Source organism: Sorex fumeus, unplaced genomic scaffold (genome assembly GCF_029834395.1).
Source record: "Sorex fumeus unplaced genomic scaffold, SorFum_2.1 ptg000195l, whole genome shotgun sequence".
NCBI classification, from domain to species: Eukaryota; Metazoa; Chordata; class Mammalia; order Eulipotyphla; family Soricidae; genus Sorex; species Sorex fumeus.
The window spans coordinates 1164884-1187233 of record NW_026606252.1 but is presented as its reverse complement, the minus strand read 5'-3'; the positions used below and the strand labels follow the sequence as shown (position 1 = coordinate 1187233).

General features: G+C 54.0%; 1 protein-coding gene across 1 annotated transcript; it reads left to right on the top strand.

The window, feature by feature from the left end:
• The first annotated feature begins 2050 nt into the window (after positions 1-2050).
• On the top strand, positions 2051-20923 carry RGS8 (regulator of G protein signaling 8). Its single transcript, XM_056108147.1, has 5 exons — positions 2051-2130; positions 2627-2728; positions 4047-4111; positions 18482-18648; positions 20741-20923. The coding sequence occupies exons 1-5, from the start codon at positions 2105-2107 to the stop codon at positions 20921-20923; spliced, it is 543 nt and encodes a 180-aa protein (XP_055964122.1). The 5' UTR covers positions 2051-2104.
• Positions 20924-22350: the final 1427 nt, after the last annotated feature.

Here is a 22350-nt window from a genome sequence, read left to right as displayed (position 1 = left end):
GCCGTTGCTGGGGTCGGGGGCTGCCCTCCCTCTGGGGGGGGTTGCCTTAGGGTGGGTTACGGGGTGCTAATTGCACGATCCATATTTAATTACTCAGCCTCCCTGCATGCCTCTGAGCCTTCTTTCTTCTCTAGAAATCTTGACTATTTCCTCCTTTTTTTTTTTTTAACCATCATTTCTTCCTTTCCTCCTAACTCCTTTGATTATTCCGTTATCCGGTTCGGTCTGCCCCGGGGACCAGTGACCAGTCCTGGAGGATGCAATGAATCCATCCCCTGGGCTCGGGGTAACCCCAAACTCTGTGCCTTAGAAGTTGGGAAGTTGGGTGGGGGGTTGTCACAGGGCACAAACTCCCACTTAGGAATGAGGAGTCTTGGGCATGAAAGTCCGGCCGGCTGGTGTCTGTAGCCGCGGGTACTGCACCTGTGTGATGGTTCTGAGGGGACCCGGGGACGTTGGGTCTGGGGAAGATGCATCCCCTGGGCTGCAGGGGACCGGGGGTGGTCAGCCACCGGGAAGGGAAGGGAAGGGAAGAGAAGGGAAGGGAAGGGAAGGGAAGGGAAGGGAAGGGAAGGGAAGGGAAGGGAAGGGAAGGGAAGGGAAGGGAAGGGGTTGGCTCCATCACCCTGACGCCCCCATCCCACAAGGCAGAGAGAGAAGTTGGTCTGGGGACACCTCAGAGAATGCCTCAATGGCCCCTGGATTCATCCTCAGCACCCATCCCGGGAATGCTGTTTTTGTTGTTGTTGTTGTTGTGGTTTTCACAGTGTGTTACCTGGTGGCTGGTTCTGAAGGTCCTGGGAGAAGTTGGTGGAAAAGTAGGCAGCAGGCTCACAGTTCTCTGTGTGGAGTTGTGTTTGTGTGTCAGTCTGTCTGTCTGTAGGTGTGTATGTTTGTGTTTGTATGTTTGTGTATCCGGTGTGCTTGCGGGAAAGTGTGTCTGTGTGCGGATGTGTTTGTGTGGATGTGTGGTTTTTGTGTGTGGCGGTGTGGAGAAGTGTGTTTGTGTGTGTGTTTGTGTGGACGTGTGCGTTTGTGGGGCCATGGCATCTAGGGAACATCCTAGGGACCCCCGCACAGTGCTCCCTAGATAGTGCTCCCAAGACTGTCTCCGTAGTGGTTATTCCTGAAGTGGGTTGTGTGTGTGTTAGTGTGTTTGGATGTGTGCATGTGTATGATGTGCGCGTTTGTGGGGCCATGGCATCTAGGGAACATCCTAGGAACCCTGCACGGTGCTCCCTAGATAGTGCTCCCAAGACAGCGTCCCCCCTTGTGGTACTCCTGAAGTGGGTTGTGTGTGTAGAAGTGTGTTTAGATGTGTGTGTGTGTGTGTGTGTGTGTGTTCGGGCCCTCTGTCAAAGTGTGGTTCCTACTAAGATGCTTTTCTCCTGTTCCATATCAGCCTCCCTGGGACCCCTTGAAGACCAGTGGGTTCCCTCCCTCACCTTCCTCTCTCCAGTGTTTCTGAGGGTTTGGGGGGCCCTGGGGGAGTTCCCAACCTCCCTCTCCCCTTCCCCAGCTTCTCCCCACTCTGGGTCAGGCCCCCGGAGGGAGCGGGAAGGTCTGGGGGGCTTTGCTGAGATGGTTGATCCTGGCTGACCCGGGGTGGGGGTCCATCCTTCCTCCCGCTCACACCCACGGTCTGTCTGCCCCCGAAGACCCCCACCCAGGGACAGAGGGACAGGGCTGGCTCTCCCAGCTCACTCGGAGAACAGCATTTGGTGGTCAAGGGGCTGCCTGGTTCTCACGGACAGGCATGTCCCCTTTTTCTTGCTAATGGCCCTTATTTGGGGCAGAGGACACACAAACTTCCCCTTGCTGGTCATCTGCATTCGGGGACAGAGAAACTCGGGGCCCTGGGGGAGCCCCTCGAAGGCGTGGTCCTGCCCCTAGGCGGAGGATGAAGGATGGCCCTCCTGCCGGGCGGAGCTGGGAGCAGAGGCGGAGTGGGTGGTGCCTCTTCCAGAAGGTTCTTTGATTCTAGGTGAGCAGCGGGACGCGCCCAGCCCCGTCACCAGCCCCAACTCGTCCTGTGCTTGCCTCTCCCCTTCGCCTGCCTGAGTCTGGAGCACCGGCCCCAGCGCAGCGGTCAGCAGGGCCCTGCATGGCCGCCCTACTGATGCCCCGCAGGTAACTGCAGCCCCGTTGCCTCCGTTCCCCAGGCCCGTCCTCTCCCCCCGCAGTCTGAGCCCACGGAACCGGCCACCTCCCGGCCTCTGCTGGACTCCACTGCCCAGTCCTTTCTCTTGCTGGGATCATGGGGCACAAGCGTCTGTGCTCTAAGGGATCTTTAAGCTGCAGAACAGGGGAGGAAGATGAGGGTTTTTTGTTAAATTTTTATTTGTTTGGCTTTTTTTTTGGGGGGGGTCATGCCTGGCGATGCTCCAGGCTGATTCCCAGCTCTACGCTCAGGGATTACTCCTGTCAGTGCTCAGGGGACCCTATGGGATGCTGAGGATTGAACCTGGGTGGCCGTGTGCAAGGCAAATGCCCTTCCCGCTGTGCTATCGCTCCGGCCCCCTCCTCATCCCACTTTTAGGTAGGGCAGGAGCCACTTTTGTGCTGCAGTATCCAGGGGCCATAGCTAAAGGAGCTAACGTGGCCTCTGAATGCTCCTTTGTTGCAGGAACAAAGGCATGAGAACGCGACTAGGCTGCCTGTCCCATAAATCGGACTCCTGTAGTGACTTTACGGCCATCCTGCCCGACAAGCCCAACCGGGCTCTCAAGTGAGTATGGGCACACAAGGCATTCTCCAGGGGTGGAGGGGTGACCACCACAGGGAACCCCCAGCTGTGGGGCTGTTGCGTCCATCGCCTAGTGAGTGGTTAATGAGATGTCCACACTAGTGAGTTGGCTGACCAGATGTCTTTGCTAGTGAATGGTTGACCAGATGTCCATAGTAATGAATGGTTGACTAGATGTTCACAGTAGTGAGTAGTTGACCAGATGTCCATGCTAGTTAATGGTTGACCAGATGTCCATAGTAATGAATGGTTGACCAGATGGCTACAGTAGTGAGTGGTTGACCAGATGTCCGTGCTAGTGAATGGTTGACCAGATGGCCATAGTAGTGAGTGGTTGACCAGATGTCCATGCTAATGAATGGTTGACCAGATGTCCATAATAATGAGTGGTTGACCAGATGTCTACAGTAGTGTGTGGTTGACCAGATGTCTGTGTTAATGAATGGTTGACCAGATGTCCACAGTAATGAGTGGTTGACCAGTGTCCGTGCTAGTGAATGGTTGACCAGTTGTCCAGGCTGCCTCCTGACAGCTCCCTTGTCTGTCCCTGAGGTGAAGGAAGAAGCGTTTCTCTTCCTCATCAGAATGCACACGTGGGGGATCCTCCTTTGGTTCCTAGCAGAGCGTGTTGCCCGGCTCAGTGGAGGACACTTCTTGGCTCTGCTGGCCACTTATTGGAACCCGCTGGGGCTCACAAGCTCAAAGCAACTCTTTGCTCTGCTCAGGAGTCAAGGAGCAGAGTTTGACACCCACATGCAGGCCTGGGCGATGTCGCAGATAGGACCCCCACTGACCCCTCTCTGAGCTCCGCACCCTTTGGCCTGATCCCAAAGGTCAAGAAATCAAGGGGGGCAGCAGAAGACGGAGTCAGGAGCTCAGGCCAACTTTGCTGATTCCAAGACAGCAAGGATCTTACATAGCATCCTTACTTCACTTTCTTGCTTGGTATTCCTGGTATTGCTCAGGGCTTACATCTGGCTCTGTGCTGTGGGGTCACTCCTGGCGGGGCTCAAGTGACCCTATGTGGTACCCCAAGTGGGTAGAAGGAAAGCACCTGACCCCTGTCCTAGTTCTCCAGCCCCGACTTCCGCTTCTTTATTAGAAAGCCAGTCTCACGATTACCCCTCCATGACTTATGCAAGAACCTGTTTGCTGAGACAGACTTGAAAGAATCGAGGGACCATATTCCTCTGCTTCCCTCAGTCCTTTTATCTTGCTGGTTCTCCTGAGAGGTCTGAGGGGGAGCAGAGGGATGGGAGGACATTTCTGAAAGTTTCAAGAGCTTTTTCTTCTCTCCCAGAAGGTTATCCACAGAGGAAGCCACCAGATGGGCAGATTCGTTCGACGTCCTCCTTGCCCATAAATGTAAGTAGCCCCTTCATTCTTGATCAATCTTCTGTGGAGCGGATGCACTGCAGCCTGCAGGGTTCTGCGTTTGGGTTCCAGACAGTTCCAGAAAGTTCCAGACAGTTCCAGAAAGTTCCAGACTGTTCCAGACAATTCTAGACAGTTCTAGAAAATAGAATTTAAATGCAGCGGGAGTTCTGTTTTCTGGGTGGCGAGTAGGGTCTCAGAACGCCTTTGTGCTCGAAGCAGCTCTGGAGAGAGACTTTTTAGCTCCAGGAGCTGGAGAGATTGTTGCATGCAAGGTAAGCATCTTCCCTGCTATACTATCACCTCAACCCCAAAGAAAGGGGTCTTTATTCGGACCCCCAGCATAATTTCAAGTGTGGAGGAGGACTTGAACTCTTGCTCTCTCTGCTGGCTGTGGAGTGTCCTTAGAGTGTGGACAATGCCAGCTCTGACAACGTCAGTATCCCATTTATCGTGGCCTTATCGGTTGCCTCATTGATCTGGGCACCAGGGGGGCTGATGTTAGGTCATTGTTTTCATGGAATCAGGGAACCCAATTTTGACAACTAATGAAGGCCGATGGCAGCGGGTCAGATCCAGTTCTTGATTTTTTGGTTTTGTTTTGTTTTGTTTTGGGGGCCATGCCCGGTGGTCTCAGGAGCTGCTCTCTGTTCTGTGCTTCAAGGGTAGCGGCCGACTGTGATCAGTGGAGTATGTGGTATCAGGATCAAACTTGAGCCTCCCAATACAAAGTATGTGCTCAGACCACTGGGGTCTCTCCTTCCCACCCTCCCTTACCCCTCCCTCCCCCTCTCACTCTTCCTCCCTCTCCCTTTCCCTCTCAGTTCCTCTCTTCTTCTCTCTCTTCCTCTGTCTCTGTCTCTGTCTCTCTCTCTCTCTCTCTCTCCAGCTCTTTGTTCTTGACTTTTTGTTTGTTTGGAGACCACATCTGATGGTTCTCAGAGCTTATTCCTGGCTCTGCACTCAGGAATCACGCCTGGCGGAGCTCGGGGGACCCTATGGGATGCTGGGGATCGAACCCGGGTCGGACACATGCAAGGTCAATGCCCTCCCTGCTGTGCTATTGCTCCAGCCTGCAGGTGTGTTTCTGAGGTTACGTTCTGACTTGCTTTCTGACTGGAACTTGTAATTTTTTTGTGAGAGGTGGTTTGGGGTCACACCCGGTGATGCTCAGGACTGACTCCTAACTCTGCACTCAGGAATCACTCCTGATGGTGCTCAGGGCATCCCATGGGATGCCGGGGATCAAACCAGGGTCCGCCATGTGCAAGGCCAGAGCCCTCCCCGCTGTGCTATCTCTCCGGCCCCTTGACTTGATTCCTGTTTCTCTCAGTTCTGTCAAAGTCACTCTCAAGTTCCACCTTCTTTCCTGGCTGGCTCGGATTCAAGGTCATTCAGGAGTAGGGTTTCTATTTCTGCCCGAGGACTGACACAGTTTATGTCCCCAAGGCTGTTTGCTCTGTCTAAACTGGGCACCGACAGCCTCCTCAGAGGACGCCCTGATAATTGGGGGTTCCCCACTTGAAGGTGCTCTGACAGGAGATGTTGGTGGTGTTGAGGGAAGAGGCTTTGAGTCTGTCAGAAGCAGCCTGCAGATCCCAGGAGAGTAAGGGTGCGAATTTCATGAATTCTGAGAATTTCATGGCCAATGATGAACTTAAAACCCAACAGGGACACACTTCTTGGTGGTGGAGTCTATGAATAGCATCTTGGGGTCCATTTCAGTGACAATGGCCCTCCAAAAGGTCTAATTTAATTTGTCTGTTTTGCTGACTCTGTGGGGTTTGTTTTGTTTATGTATTTGGGTCACACCCAGCAGTGCTCAGGCTGACTCCTGGTTCTGCACTCAGGAATTACTCCTGGTGGTGCTTGGGGGACCCTATGGGATTCCGGGGATCGAACCCGGGTCGACTGCGTGCAAGGCAAACACCATCCCCGCTGGCCTATTGCTCTGACTGACTTTTGGAGACAGCAACATTGAGATTTTTATGTCTCACGGTTGCTTTTGGATTGTAGGGAAGCTGGAATAACGCTTTTTTTTTCTGGGTCACACCCAGCGATGCTCAGGGGTTCCTCCTGGCTCTGCACTCAGGGATCACTCCTGGCGGTGCTCGGGGAACCCTATGGGATGCTGGAGATCGAACCAGCGTCAGTCACATGCAAGGCAAACACCCTCCCCGCTGTTCTCTCTCTCTCTCTCTCTCTCTCTCTCTCTCTCTCTCTCTCTCTCTCTCTCTTATCCTAGCAAATAAATATTTTATTTCTGCAATTTTGGTCACACTCAGCGATGCTCAGGGCTAACTCCTGACTCTGCACTCAGGAATCACTCCTGGCGGTGCTCGGGGGACCCTGTGGGATGCCGGGGATCGAACCCGGGTCAGCCAAATGCAAGGCAAATGCCCTCCCTGCTGTACTATCGCTCTGGTCCACACTTTTCTTTTTTTTACTGAGGAGGGGGGATTCTACCATCAGGTTCCCAGCCTACACTGGCATGTTTGCTTGTAAAATCAAGGAAAAACGCTTTGGAACGTGTAAGTTCTGTGGTCCTTCTTATAGCTGAGGAGCTGTCTGTATTTCTCAGCCAAATAAGAAGTCAAGGGCATGATTATCCTAGAGAAAGGTTTTGGTTTTAGTTTTGGGGCCACACCTGGCGATGCTTAGGGATCATTCCAGATGATTCCAGATCGTTCCAGATGATTCCAGAACATTCCAAATGATTCCAGACAGGGCTCGGGACAGCCTCCAGGGTGCTGGGGGGGGGGGGGGGTCAAATTTGAGTCAACTGCATGCCTGGCAAGCAAGAACTTGACCTGCTGAATTATCACTTTAACCCCCCAAAGAAAGGGGGTCCTTATTCAGACTCCCCCCTGCAGAATTTCAAGTTTGGAGGATTTTTTTCATATCTTCTTTTTTTTTCTTAAATTTTTATTAGTGAAACACCATGAGGTACAGTTGTAGACTTGCAAATTTTTGTGCTTGGGTTTCAATTATACAATGATCAAATACCCACCCCTCCACCAGTGCCCATTTCCCACCACCACGGATCCCAGTATCCCTCCCACCCCCACTCCCCCCCATCCCTCCCTGCCTCTGTGGCAGGACATTCCCTTTTGTTCTCTCTCTCCTTTTGGGTGCTGTGGTTTGCAAAAGAGGCAATGGGTGACCATTGTGTTCGGTCTATAGTCTACTTTCAGCATGCCTCTCCCATCCTGGGAGGATCCTCCCAGCACCCTTTATTTGGTGCTCCCTTCTCTATCTGAGCTAAGTTTGGAGGATTTGAGCTCTTACTCTGTGCTGGCCAAGAAGTCTCCTTCAAGGGTGCTGACAACTTAGTCAAATCTCATTCATTTGGGTTAGGACTGCAACCCAATTAGCACTGAGAAAGTTTTCCCAGAGAGAGTGTGCCCCACCGACCCCTTTGGAAAAGGGGGATCAAGGGTTGCTCAGAGGAGATCAATGGCTCCATTAGCACAACAAAGTAGCCCCCCAAATAATGAGGAGAATCAGGGCATAATTGCCTGCCCCCCCACCCCCAAGAGGAACCGTATTATCTAGAAGTCACTCTTGGGTTTTTTTATTGGGTTTTGTGGGTTTTTTTTGTTTTTTTTGCTTTTTGGGTTACACCAGGCAATGCACAGGGGTTCCTCCTGGCTCTGCGCTCAGGGATCACTCCTGGCGGTGCTCAGGGGACCCTATGGGATGCTGGGGATCGAACCTGGGTCGGCTGCGTGCAAGGGAAACGCCCTCCCTGCTGTGCTATTGCTCCAGCCCTGTCACTCTCGGTTTTAATTTATTATTATTATTATTATTATTATTATTATTATTAAGGGGCTGGAGCGATAGCACAGCAGTAGGGCATTTGCCTTGCATGCGGCCAACTTGGCCGACCTGAGTTCGATTCCTCTATCCCTCTCAGAGCCTGGCAAGCTCCCAAGAGTATCTCACCCGCGTGGCAAAGCCTGGCAAGCTCCCCGCGACGTACTCGATATGCCAAACACAGTAACAACAAAGTCTCACAATGGAGACATTACTGGGCCCACTCAAGCAAATCTATAATAATAATAATAATTATTATTATTATTGTTTTTTGGGTCACACCCAGTGATGCTCTGGCTGACTCCTGACTCTGCACTCAGGAGTCACTCCTGGCGGTGCTCAGGGGACCCTATGGGATGCTGGGAATCGAACCCTAGTCAGCTGTGTGCCAGGTCAACGCCCTCCCCGCTGGGCTATTGCTCCAGCCCCTTATTAATTTTTTTCAATTAAATAACTGTGATTTACAAAGTGATTGATAGTTTTGTTTGAGTATATAATATTTCAATGCCAATCCCACCCCCAGTATCAACTTTCCTCCCCCCACCCCCCCGTGTCCCCATATTCCCTCCCCTCCCCCTCCCTGCACCATCCTGGCCTGTCAGGTTGACAGACACGTGACCAAGTTCAGTGGTGGCTGCTTCGATCTCATGTTTTCAGTGCTGTGGGGTCTGTGTTTGGGTCTGTGGCTACACCCCTCACCGTGTCATGGGTACAACTGAGGCCCTGACACCAGTTCACTCCTTACTTCCCATTCTCTTCCTCCCCGTTGACTTCTTTCCTTCTCTTTTTGTCTTTCTCTTCTCTAAAAACTGAGGTCCAGGGTGATCTAGACAAACCCCTTTAACTCAACACATTTCCTCATCCAGTATTCTGTCTACCACAGATAACTGAGACCATCCTGTGTTTTTTTTTCTCCTTCTGCCTCACTCCACTCAACACCATTCCAACAGCATTGCAGCAAATGGCGCGATTTCATCATTCTTTGGAGCTGCGTAGTATTCCATTGCATATACATGCCACATCGTCACAATCCGTTCCTCTGTCCTTGGACACCGAGGTTGATTCGTATCTTAGCTATTGTACTGAGCGCATCGATGAGTACTGGCCTGACATCCTTTTGAGAGAGGGTTTTAATGGCCTGGGGGTAGATGCCTCAAGGTGGAATTTCTGGGTCCTACAACAAGTCAGGTCTAGGTTTTCTGAGAATTTTCCAGACTTTTTAGAAGCCATTCTCTGACATGCCCCACACCGGGGCAGCTGCAGGGGGCGAACACAGAGCTGGGAGTAGCCCCTGACTCCTGCCAGGAGTGGGCCCCACCCAAAATAACACAGTAGCACTCTCCTCCCGTTGTTCATCAATTTGCTTGAGTGGGCACCAGTAACATCTCCATGGTGAAACTTGTTGTTACTGTGTCTGGCATATCGAATACGTCACGAGGAGCTTGCCAGGCTCTGCCGTGCGGGCGAGATACTCTCGGTAGCTTGCCGGGCTCTCCAAGAGGGGCGGAGGAATCGAACCCGGGTTGGCCGCATGCAAGGCAAATGCCCTACCCACTGTGCTCTCGCTCCAGTCCAAAATAAATAAATAAATAAATAAAGTAAAATAAATAAAGTCACTAATACCAAGTTTTTAAAAATTGAGGCCACACTGGCAGTGCTCAGAGCTTACTCCTGGCTCTGCGCTCAGGAATCACTCCTGGCAAGGTCAGGGAACCCTATGGGATGCCGGGGATCGAACCTGGGTCGGCCACGTGCAAGGCAAAAGTCTTACCATCTGTACTGTCTCTCTGGCCCCTGAAATAATTTTGTTGTTGGTGTTTTATAGGCCACCCCCCAATCCTGCCTTTGAGCTCAGGAATTACTTCTGTTAAGGCCTGGGAGGACCCTATGGGGTGCCAGTGATTGAACCCAGGTCGGCTGCATTCAAGGCAAATGCGCTAACCATTGTGCCATCTCTATGGCCCCTAAAATTTTTTTGTTTTAAATGCATACCAAGGGGACATGGAGAGAGGGCTTAGAGATCTAGGCACGTGCTGGGTGTATGGGGCTCCTTACTGGCACTGCTGGGTATGGCCCCCATCCCCCAGAAGAAAAATAAATAAATCAAAAAGGTGAACCGGATGTTTCAAATCTACACTCAGCAGGTGGTGGGGTGGGCAGGGGGAGGGGGCGCTCTTGGAGCTAGATAAGGATCAGGAATAAGAGCGGACACTGGGGACATCCGTATCCCCAAAGACCCCCATAGACACCTCTCTGCACCTCTCCTCAGGTTCAGGAGACCTTGCTGAGGCAAGGGTCGGGAGAAGCACTTTGAATTTTGAGATCCCGGGGGGCTGGAGCAATAGCACAGTGGGTAGGGCGTTTGCCTTGTATGCGGCTGACCTGGGTTCGATTCCCAGCATCCCATATGGTCCCCCGAGCACCACCGGGAGTGATTCCTGAGTGCAGAGCTAGGAGTAACCCCTGAGCATTGCCAGGTGTGACCCAAAAAGCAAAATAAATAAATAAAATAAAATCAGGAATAAAAGTCGCCTGAATTTTGAGATACATCCCCTTCTTTCTTTGCTTCGTCAGAAAATGTGCTTTTTGTTTGTCTTGTTTTGGGGCCATACCTGGCAATGCTCAGGGCTGACTCCCGGTTCTGCACTCAGGGATCACTCCTGGCGGTGCTCGGGGGACCCTAGGGGATGCCGGAGACTGAACCCGGGTCTGTCTTTTTGGCCGTGTGCAAGGCAGACACCCTCCCCGCTGTGCTATTGCTTTGGTCCCTTTTATTAATTTAATCTCTGTGTTGGCATCCCTCGCCCGCACGGCAAAGCTTGGCAAGCTCCCCATGACCTATTCGAGATGCCAAACACAGTAACAACTAAGTCTCACAATGTTACTGGGCCCGCTGGAGCAAATCGATGAACAGTGGGAGGACAGTGCTACAGTGTTGCCATCTTCAGGGAACAATGTAACCTCTCTTGTCCTGCCCCTGCTGAGCTCAGGGGGAGGGACGTTGGGGCGGACAGAGGGTAGGGGGAGAGAATGGAGAACCTGAGAAGTTGTGGTGTGTGTGTGTGTGTGTGTGTGTCTGTGTGTGTGTGTGTGTGTGTGTGCCTGTCTTTTGGAGTCACATCCAGCGATGCTCAGGGCTGACTCCTGGCTCTGTGCTCAGGGATCACTCTTGGCGATGCTCAGGGGACCCTATGGGATGCCGGGGATCGAACCTGGGTCAGCCACATGTCAGGCCAACGCCCTCCTCGTTGTGCTATCGGTCCGGGCCCTCGTCTTAATTTTTTTTTAAGGAATTTTGTTTTGTTTTCTGTTTGGGGGCCACACCCGGTGATGCTCAGGGCTGACTCCTGGCTCTGCACTCAGGAATCACTCCTGGCGGTGCTCAGGGCACCCTAGGGGATGCTGGGGATCGAACCCGGGTCAGCCGCGTGCCAGGCAAACACCCTCCCTGCTGTGCTATTGCTCCAAGCCCCACTCATTTATTTTTTGTTTGTGTTTTTGTTTTGTTTTGGGATCCCACCCGGCCATGTTCAGGGCTGACTCCCAGCTCAGCACTCAGGAATCACTCCTGGTGGTGCTCGGGGGACCCTAGGGAATGCCAGGGATCGAACCCAGGCTGGCCACGTGCCAGGCCCATGCCCTCCCTGCTGTGCTATTGGCCAGGTCCCTGGTTCATCACTCTTTATTGATTGATTGATTGCTTTTTGAATCCCACCCGGCGATGCTCAGGGCTGACTCCTGGTTCTGCACTCAGGAATCACTCCTGGTGGTGCTCAGGGATGCCGAGGATCGAACCCGGGTCGGCCGCTTGCCAGGCCAATACCCTCCCCACTGGGCTATCGCTTCAGCCTGGTGGACCTGCTTTTGCATAAGCACAGTAGGAGAGGAATGTATTGGTCATCTCAGAAGCTGGTCAGCCTGGGCGGAGGTTGTCAGGTGCACGGGTCAGTCTAGTTCCTCCTTCTCCTCCTGGGTTGTCCCTGGAGTGGGCAGGACCCGATCCCGGGGCGGGAGGTTCTGGCCAGCGTGGAAGCCAATTGTGTTAAAGCATTTCTGGGGGGGGGGGGTTGGAGCGATAGCATAGTGGGGAGGGCATTTGCCTTGCACTGGCTGACTTGGGTTCGATCCCCGGCATCCCATAGGGTCCCCTGAGCACTGCCAGGAGTGATATCCTGGGTGCAGAGCCAGGAGTCAGCCCTGAGCATCACCCAGTGGAACTCAAAAAAGCAAAAAACAAACAAACAAAAAAACCCCCACAAAACCAGGGGTCAGAGCGATAGCACAGTGGGGAGGGCGTTTGCCTGGCACGCAGCCGACCCGGGTTCGATCCCCAGCATCCCCTAGGGTCCCCCGAGCACCACCAGGAGTGATTCCTGAGTGCAGAGCTGAGAGTCAGCCCTGAGCATCGTCGGGTGGGACCCAAAAAGCAGAAAAAAAAAAAGAGAAAGAAACCAAAAGCCAGGACCCTCCAGTCCAGGGAGAATTCCGCCCAGTCCCGTGGTGTTTGAGCTTTTCCACTGCCGGGAACGGTTGGAAGAGAAGCACCGTGTGAACGGCTCAGACACGGGTGCTGGGTCAGAGGGGGTCCCGGGCTCACTCCTGGGTGGGCTGAGCCTCGTCCGAGGAAAGCTGCCAGGCTCGGCGGCATCTCCCAGGCTGGAGGCGGGAGGGAGGGCACGGCATCCCAGGCTGAGGTGACGCTGAGCACTGGCGCGCTGTCATCCTTTCTGGGGAAGGTCCCCTCCTGATTGGAGTCTGGTTGGCCTCAGGGATGCTTTGACGGCAGACGCTGTTCTCCAAGCGCCTTCAAAGGCTCCGACTCCCCCTTCTCTGATCCTCGGACCCATCGGGCTCTTGTGATGGAGGAAGCACAAGTCTGCGGGCGGCAATCTCGCACTAGGAAACAAAGAGCTCGAATCACACCAACACCCCGCCACGCACACACATACACACATGCACACACACACACGCACTCATACACATATACAGACACACATACACAAACACACATACACACTCACACACATATACAGACACACATACATACACAGACACACATACACAAACACACATGCACTCACACACACACTCACACACACACATACACTCACACACACATACACACACATACACAGACATACCCAGACACTCACACACATATACAGACGCATACATACACAGACATACATACACAAACACACACGTGCACTCACACACACATACACACTCGCATACACAGACACACCCAGATACTCACACACACATACACACATGCTCACACATACACACATACACACAGACACACACAGACATTCACACACACATACACCTACACACTCACATACATACACACTCACACATACATACACACTCACATACACAGACACACCCAGACACTCACACACACATACACACATACACACACAGACACACACAGACACACACAGACATTCACACACACGTACACCTACACACTCACATACATACACACTCACACATACATACACACTCACATACACAGACATACACACACATACACACTCACACATACACACACACACCACCCCACACCACACTTCGCCCCGGCCTGCATTTTCCGGTGACGCTGTGTTTTGCCTGGGCTGCCGGCTGAACCAGGGTTCCCGAACGGACGTGACCCAGATTTCCGGCTTATGTAAGCATCAAAGGGCAGGGGCGAAATCTCCCGCGCCAACCGCACAGCTGTGTTCTTGGAGAGTGTGGACCGCCGACACCCGTCCCGGGGCTCCAGGAATCCGGGGGGGGGGGGAGAGAGAGAGAGAGAGAGGCACACAGCACCCCAGAGCCAAGTGAAGAACCCCACAGCCCGAGGGACCCGAAAAGAGGCCCCTATGTCTCCCCCCTCCCGCCCACCCTTCCCTCCCCTTCCTCCAGCTGATATTTTTATTTTTATTTGTTTATTTGCTTTTTGGGTCCCACCCAGCGATGCTCAGGGCTGACTCCCGGCTCTGCACTCAGGAATCCCTCCTGGAGGTGCTCGGGGGACCCTAGGGGATGCCGAGGATCGAACCCGCGTCGGCCTGTGTGCCAGGCAAACGCCCTCCCCGCTGTGCTATCGCTCCAGCCCCCGAAAAAACACTTTGAACAGCGTTTTTTTTTCAGCACATTTGCAGTTAATAATAATAACAATAATAAGAATGATAATAAAATAGAGAGGAAGGAAGGATTCTCAGCCAGCTCCCTCTTTAGGGGCTCATTCTAATTCTGCATCGATGTCGGATTTTCTCCTGGAGCCTGGAGTCCAGTGTCGGAAGGGGCTGAGGGCAGAAGGGATCTCCAGTGGGAGCTTCTAGAATGTTCCTCTACTCCTCCACTTGCTGACGGAGGAAGTTTTGCATCTTGTTCTGATTCCTTCTCTCTCCACAGCACCTGGGGGCGAGGAAACTGTTTTCTGGCTAGGGCGGTTCGGAGACTTAGAGCATCATTTGGGGAGCATACGGCAGGGGGACCACCAGCAACGGACAGGAAGTATCTGTGACCCTCCCGTCACTCACCAGGGCCAACACCAAGATTTCCCGCGACCTCAGATGGCCTTTGAGCCAGGCAGTGCCTGGTTTAGGCCTGAGCCAGAATGTTCTGGGGTTTACCTGTCGTGGCTATGGTTGTGATTCTCACAACCGTGATAACCAGAGTTTAGAAAACGTGTTTGGAGGGTTAACACAGCAGTGGGGAGGGCCTTGACCTTCTAAGACCCTGCCTGACCCGGGTTCGATCCCCGGCATCCCATAGGGTCCCCCGAGCACTGCCAGGAGTGATTCCTGAGTGCAGAGCCAGGAGGAACCCCTGAGCATCGCCGGGTGGGACCTGGAAATTGAACTAAAAGAAAAAAAGAAAATGTGCTTTGTACCATGAGCCTTTCTGGAACCTTCCCTTGTTAACAGAGAGTGAGGCCCTTCCACTCGGCTCTTCAAATTCAGATTTCCTCAGCATTTAAAACTTAGCTGTGGGGGTCCCCTCCACACCTCTCTCTCTCTGTCCCTCTCTCTCTCCCTCCCTCCCTCCCTCTTTCTCTCTCTCTCTCTCTCTCTCTCTCTCTCTCTCGTTCCTGAGATTAGTCAGGAACAGCGTTTTGTTTTGTTTTTTTTTTTGGGTCACACCCGGAGATGCACAAGGGTTATTCCTGGCTCTGCACTCAGGAATCACTCCTGGCAGTGCTCAGGGGACCCTATGGGATGCTGGGAATCGAACCCGGGTCGGCCGCATACAAGGCAAACGCCCTCCCCGCTGTGCTATTGCTCCAGCCCCACACACTGATGTTTTAGTGAACAGAAATTTAAGGGGAAAAAAAGTTTGTTGTCAAAAAAGCCCAAATAAACTTTTACCTAGGTCCCTCGTGGAGGAAGAATCGGGCGTTGGTGTCTGTGTGGGCACCCTGGTACCCAGCATTCTAACCCGTAAGCTGCATCACCAACCTCTGATGCATTTTGTTCTATTTATTCATTTATTTATGGCTTTTGGGGCCACACCTGGCAATGCTCAGGGCTGACTCCTGGCTCTACACTCAGGAATCGCTCCTGGCGGTGCTCGGGGGGCCCTATGGGATGCCGGGGATCGAACTTGGGTTGGCCGCGTGCCAGGTCAACGCCCTCCCTCTGTGCTAACGCTCCGGGCCTCCCTCTGACGCATTTTGGAAAAGATGCAAAACCATTAGTGCCAGAGCTATCGGACGTCCCTGGTGCCAGACAGCGCCTGCCCTTGCCGTGAAATCTGTTTGCAGAAAGTGGAGTTATTATTTGATTAGAGGAGGGTGCACTCGGGGTTAAGATAATTTACAAACATTGAAAAATAAAAGCCGTGAGAAGAAGCACAAGCTCTCCACACAGATGATTTCTCTGACTCAATCTTTTTCCTCCTTTCCTCCCTCCGTGGCTGTGGGAAGCTTGAGTTAGAAATGTACGCATTGGGGGCTGGAGCAATAGCACAGCGGGGAGGGCATTTGCCTGGCATGTGGCCGACCCGGGTTTGATCCCTGGCATCTCATAGGGTCCCCCAAGCACCGCCAGGAGTGTTTCTTGAGTGCAGAGCTGGGAGTCAGCCCTGAGCATCGCCGGGTGGGACCCAAGAAGCAAAATAATAATAATAATAATAACAATATCTGGTCCATCACCCAGTTCAGCACCTTGATCAATATCTGATCCATCCATAGGGGCTGGAGCAACAGCACAGTGGGGAAGGCGTTGGCCTGGCACGCAGCCGACCCAGGTTCGATCCCCAGCTTCCCATAGGGTCCCCCGAGCACTGCCAGGAGTGATTCCTGAGTGCAGAGCCAGGAGTGACCCCTGAGCATCGCCGGGTGTGACCCCCCCCCCCTCAAACAACTTGAGGCTCGAGGCCCTCCCGTTGATCGTCGATTTGCTCGAGTGGGCCCAGTAACGTCTCCATTGGAGACTTTGTTGTTACTGTGTCTGGCATATCGAATACTCTCGGTAGCTTGCCGGGCTCTCCGAGAGGGGCAGAGGAATCGAACTCGGGTCGGCCATGTTGGCCGCTTGTAAGGCGAACGCCCTACCGCTGTGCTATCGCTCCAGCCCCCAATGCGTACATTTCTAACTCAAGCTTCCCACAGCCACGGAGGGAGGAAAGGAGGAAAAAGATTGAGTCAGAGAAATCATGAAACACTGATTTCCTCAACAACAAATAAAAATAGTTTACTTATTTATTTTTTGCTTTTTGGGCCATACCCGATGATGCTCAGGGGTTCCTCCCGGCTCATGCACTCAGGAATCACTCCTGGCGGTGCTCGGGGGACCCTATGGGATGCTGGGAATTGAACCCGGGTCAGCCGTGTGCCAGGCAGACGCCCTCCCCGCTGTGCTAGTGCTCAGGCTCCTAAATTGTTTTGTTTTTTTTTTAAAGTACATATTGGGGGGCTGGAGAGATGGCACAGCGGGTAGGGCGTTTGCCTTGCACACGGCTGACCCGGGTTCGATTCCCAGCATCCCATAGGGTTCCCCGAGCACCGCCAGGAGTGATCCCTGAGCACAGAGCCAGGAGTCAGCCCTGAGCATCGCCGAGTGAAGTCCCAAAGCCACAGTAACAATAGTGGTGATGATGGTGATAATAACAATAAAAATAATAAATTCGCCATCCCTATCACTATCATCCCATTATTCATCAGTTTGCTCGAGCGGGCCCAGTAATGTCTCCATTTTGAGAATTGTCGTGACTGTGTTTGGCATCTCGAAGATGCCACGGGGAGCTTGCCGGGCTCTCCGAGAGGGGCAAAGGAAATAAAATAAAAATAAACGGCGCAGGGCTGGAGCAATAGCACAGCGGGTAGGGCGTTTGCCTTGCACGTGGCCAACCCGGGTTCGATTCCCAGCATCCCATATGGTCCCCCGAACACCGCCAGGAGTAACTCCTGAGTGCAGAGCCAGGAGTAAGCCCTGTGCATTGCCAGGTTGTGAACCCCCCCCAAAAAAAAGAAAAAAAAAGAAAGTACATATTGGGGGCCAGAGAGAAAGCACAGTTGGGTAGAGCACTTTGCTGCATGCGAACCCAGACTGATCTGGGTTCGATTCCCAGCATTTCATCCAGTCCCCTGAACCCTGTTAGGGGTGACCCCTCAGCACAGAGCCAGGAGTCAGTCCTGAGCACTATTGGGGGGTGTTCTGGCTCAAACAAACAAACAAAGACTTCTGGAAGTAGCTATGGGACTGATCTCTGAGGTTGGTCTGGGAGAGACGTCTTAGCAAGAGCACCTGGGCACTAAGAACTGTCTTTTTTTAAATTATCATTTTATTGTTTTTGCTTTTTGGGTCCCACCCGGCGATGCTCAGGGCTGACTCCTGGCTCTGCACTCAGGAATCACTCCTGGTGGTGCTCGGGGGACCCTAGGGGATGCCGGGGATCGAACCCGGGTCGGCTGCGTGTCAGGCCAATGGCCTCCCCACTGTGCTATTGCCCAGGTCCCTGGTTCATCACTCTTTATTGATTGATTGATTGATTGCTTTTTGGGTCCCACTGGGTGATGCTCAGAGCTGACTCCTGGCTCATGCACTCAGGGATCACTCCTGGCAGTGCTCAGGGACCCTAGGGGATGCCAGGGATCAAACCCAGGTCGGCTGCGTGCCAGGCAAACGCCCTCCCTGCTGTGCTATCGCTCCAGCCCCTATGAATGGATCAGATATTGATCAAGGTGGTGAACTGGGTGATGGGCCAGATATTGATCAAGGTGCTGAACTGGGTGATGGACTAGATATTATTATTATTATTAATTATTATTTTGCTTTTTGGGTTCCACCCGGTGATGCTCAGGGCTGACTCCTGGCTCTGCACTCAGAAATCACCCCTGGCGGTGCTCGGGGGACCCTAGGGGATGCCGGAGATCGAACCTGGGTCTGCCGTGTGCCAGGCCAACGCCCTCCCCGCTGTGCTGTCGCTCCGGCCCTGGGGAACTAAATCTTGATCCAACCGTCTCTCTTGTTCCCTGTCTGTCTGTCTGTCTGTCTGTCCTGTCCTTCCCGCCCTTCCGCGTCCTCCCCCCTCCTCCGCTCCTGCCCCCAGATGGGGTGGCAGCCTTCCGGGCCTTCCTGAAGACCGAGTTCAGCGAGGAGAACCTGGAGTTCTGGCTGGCCTGCGAGGACTTCAAGAAGACCCGCTCCACGGGCAAGCTGGCCTCCAAGGCCCTGCGGATCTTCGAGGAGTTCGTGGACGTCCAGGCCCCCCGCGAGGTGGGCTCTGAGCCGGCCCCGAGTCCCAGCACCTCTCCCTGGGGATGGGGGCAGGTGGGGGGCCTGGGGGGTGCCCAGGGGGGCTTCTCTCTCCGGGGGCCTGAGTAGGAGGGAGTAGTCAGTCGAGTCCGGGCAGGTGCTGGAGTTTCATCTCCAAGATGCTCTGGGGAGCTTGGCCGCGGCTCTGCTCGGTTAAACACGGATCAGCAGGAAGCAACTCCCGGGAGATGTTAGCGCCCGCCCGGGGTGCGTGCAGAACTGGGCCAGAGCTCCCGGGGGGACACAGAAGCTACTTTCGTTTATTCCTTCCTTCTTTCCTTCCTCCCTCCCTCCCTCCCTTTCGTTCCTTCCTTCCTTCCTTCCTTCCTTCCTTCCTTCCTTCCTTCCTTCCTTCCTTTCCTTCCTTTCTCTTTACCTTTCTCTCTTTTTTCTTTCCTTCCTTTCCCTCTCATTCTCCCTTCCTTCTTTTCTTTCTTTCCCTCCCTCATCTCTCTCCCTATTTCTCTTTCTCTCTTTCTTTCTTTCTTTCTTTCTTTCTTCCTTCCTTCCTTCCTTCCTTCCTTCCTTCCTTCCTTCCTTGTTTCTTTCTTTTCCTCCCTTTCCTTTCCTTTCTTTTTCTTTCTTTTCTTTCTCTTTCCTTCCTTTTTTCTCTTTCTCTCTTTCTTTTCCTCCCTTCCTCCCTCCCTCCCTTTCTTTCTTTCTTTCTTTCTTTTCCTCCTTCCTCTCCCTCCCTCCCTCCCTCCCTTCCCTCCTTCCTCCCTCCCTCCCTCCCTCCCTCCCTCCCTCCCTTCCTTCCTTCCTTCCTTCCTTCCTTCCTTCCTCCCTCCCTCCCTTCCTTCCTTCCTTCCTTCCTTCCTTCCTTCCTTCCTCTCTTCCTTCCTTCCTTCCTTCCTGAATCACCTTGAAATACACCATTACAAAACTGTCCATGGTTGGGTTTCAGTCCTACAGTGCTCCAACCCCCGTCCCTCCACCAGGGCACATTCCCCACCACCAATGTCCCTAGTTTCCCTCCTCTGCGGCGGGCACTTTTCCTCTTTCTCTCTCTCCTGGTGTGCATTATGGTTTGCAGGACAGCTACCAAGAGGTCATCGTGCCTGTCCAGCACTTCTATAGGGACAGTAGGCTGGAGTAGTACCGGGTGGCAGCTCCGGGGTGTGGATGTGATTGTCGGGGCCTCTGGGAGTACGGGGAGGTGGGGGAAGGTAGCCCACCCCGGCTCCAAGGAAGCCTGGAGATTTCAGTCATGAAACCCGGAGTTTTCAGCAGGTTGTATCTCAGTGAGGTCTGTCCCGAGATGAGGGGGTCCAGCTGGGCGGGGGCATGCTGGCAGTTTGGGATTGTGGGAAAAGACGCTGTGGGGGACCCTGTTTGGGTGGGAACTGGGGTAACTTGGCCCACTTCGATGTACCTTGATCCCTCCATTCCTTTTTTTTTTCTTGTTGGGTCCCACCCAGCGATGCTCAGAGCTGACTCCTGGCTCTGCACCCAGGAATCACTCCTGGGGGTGCTCGGGGGACCCTAGGGGATGCCGGGGATCGAACCCGGGTCGTCCGCGTGCCAGGCCAATGCCCTCCCCGCTGTGCTATTGCTCCAACTCCCTAAATTATCTCTTTTTTCTTCTTTGCTTTTTTGGGTCCCACCCGGGGATGCTCAGGGCTGACTCCTGGCTCTGTGCTCAAGGATCACTCCAGGTTGGGCTCGGGGTGCTATAAGGATGGGTCCCACCCAGCCATGCACAGGGATGACTCCTGGCTCCACACTCAGGAATCACTCCTGGCGGTGCTCAGGGGACCCTAGGGGATGCCGGGGATCGAACCTGGGTCAGCCATGTACATCGCCAAACGCCCTCCCCGCTGTGCTACGCTCCAGCCCCTCAATGCCTCTATTCTTTGATGTCACTTGCTAGACTTCAGAACTGCCACGAGAACTCTCCCTGTGCTCAGGGGGTCACCTAAGAGAGTCAGATGCAAGTTCCCTCGACGACACTCTTCCCTAAAAGAGTGGGGAAGGGGTCAGCTCGGAGGACCAGCCCCAGCTGCCTGGACCCGGGGGGGGGGCATAACCCCCACTCTCTTGCCTGTCTCTCCAGGTAAACATCGACTTCCAGACCCGAGAAACCACCAGGAAAAACATCCAGGAACCGTCTCCGACCTGTTTCGACCAGGCACAAGGCAAAGTGCACAGTCTCATGGAGAAAGACTCTTACCCCAGATTCCTGAGGTCCAAGATGTACTTAGATTTGCTGTCTCAAAGCCAGAGGCGGCTCAGTTAGGGCCCCGGAGGGAGTCGGTGGCCAGGACCATAGTCTAGAACATGAAGCACCCTGTGAAGGGGGTTCCCCGAGTCAGTGAGGCGGGCTGGGAGGTCGGGGGTGGAGGGGTGTCCCCCAGCCACCCCCGGTCATGGGCCCACATCCCTTCCTGTTTTATTTAGTGTCCACTGGGCCAGCCGCTCACCCTCTATCCGTCCACGGGTGCCCTCTGCGTCTGGCCCGTCTGTATATAACCCCCCGTATGATTTCCCATGGGCCGGAGCGACAGCACAGCGGGGAGAGCGTTTGCCTGTCACGCAGCCGACCCGGGTTCGATTCCTCCGTCCCTCTCGGAGAGCCTGGCAAGCTCCCCGTGGCGTCTTCGAGATGTCAAACACAGTAACAAGTCTCACCATGGAGAAGTGACCGGTGCCCTCTTGAGCAAATCGATGAACAACGGGACGACAGTGGACAGTGGACGATTTCCCACCCCGAGTCCACACGGTCCTCGGGAGTTTGACCCTGAGACGTGTCCCCTGCTCCCCGCCAGGAATAGCTAGGAGGACCTGGTCACCGCTGGTCATCACTAGAGCCCAGGTGGGCACGCCCTTGAAGGGAGAGATTCAGGAGGAACCCCAGGGCCGTGATGACGGATGCCATCTGGAAGGACGGATGAACCCCACGGAGCTGCTTCTTCCCTTCCTCTGGGGTCACAGTGAAAGGTCAAGGACACTGACTGTGTTCGCTTGGGAGACATTTCAGACGCCCCTAACTTGGCTGGGCCGTTCCAGAGGCTTCTTGGGCAAAGCCTTCCTGACTCTCAGAGGGGGAGTGCCCAAGAAGATATCCAGGCCCTCGTGTCCGTCTGTCCCACCAGGGAGCTTCGCTGGAAATGCAGTGACCGCAGGAGTCGGTGGAGGTGGGGATGAAACCCGGGACTTTCTGCGACTTCACACCCCCTCTGCCCTGGCCTCCCAGTGGACCCTGCGTGTGGCTGGACTCCGAGAACCGTGGAGACTGAGGCAGAAGGAGGTGACCCTCAGAATCCTGCACCTGTGTTCCCCATCCGTCCTTCGGTGCTGGTCACTCAGCATTACCGAGCCGCAAGTCCCCAGCCCGCTCCGGGCACCATCTCATCTCTCTACCCCTTTCCTCCTGCGTCTCCTCACGTTTTGGACTTGGACCCGGGTCTAGGGGGCAGGGGGGAGGTCTGAGTGAAGACGTCTGGGGGTGGAGGACGTTCCTCAGATGCCCGCGGGGGTCCCGAAGTGTGTCCGGAAGCTCCCTCGGAGGTGGGTAAGAGCTGCCAAGCCCACCCAGCAGACCCTGGAAACAACACCGGCCGGGGAGGATGCAGGGAGGCAGAACCGGGAGACCGAGTCACCAAGATCTGGGTATCAGGGAATCATTCTCAGGCCGTGGAACGGGATTCCCGTGGGACATCCGTG

Excerpts from the sequence above, each read along its gene's own strand:
- RGS8 (XM_056108147.1), top strand. The coding sequence starts at position 2,105 with ATGGCCGCCCTACTGATGCCCCGCAG. Across the intron at positions 2,131-2,626 it reads GCCCTACTGATGCCCCGCAG|GAACAAAGGCATGAGAACGC; the intron begins GTAACTGCAGCC and ends CCTTTGTTGCAG. Across the intron at positions 4,112-18,481 it reads CGTCCTCCTTGCCCATAAAT|ATGGGGTGGCAGCCTTCCGG; the intron begins GTAAGTAGCCCC and ends TCCTGCCCCCAG.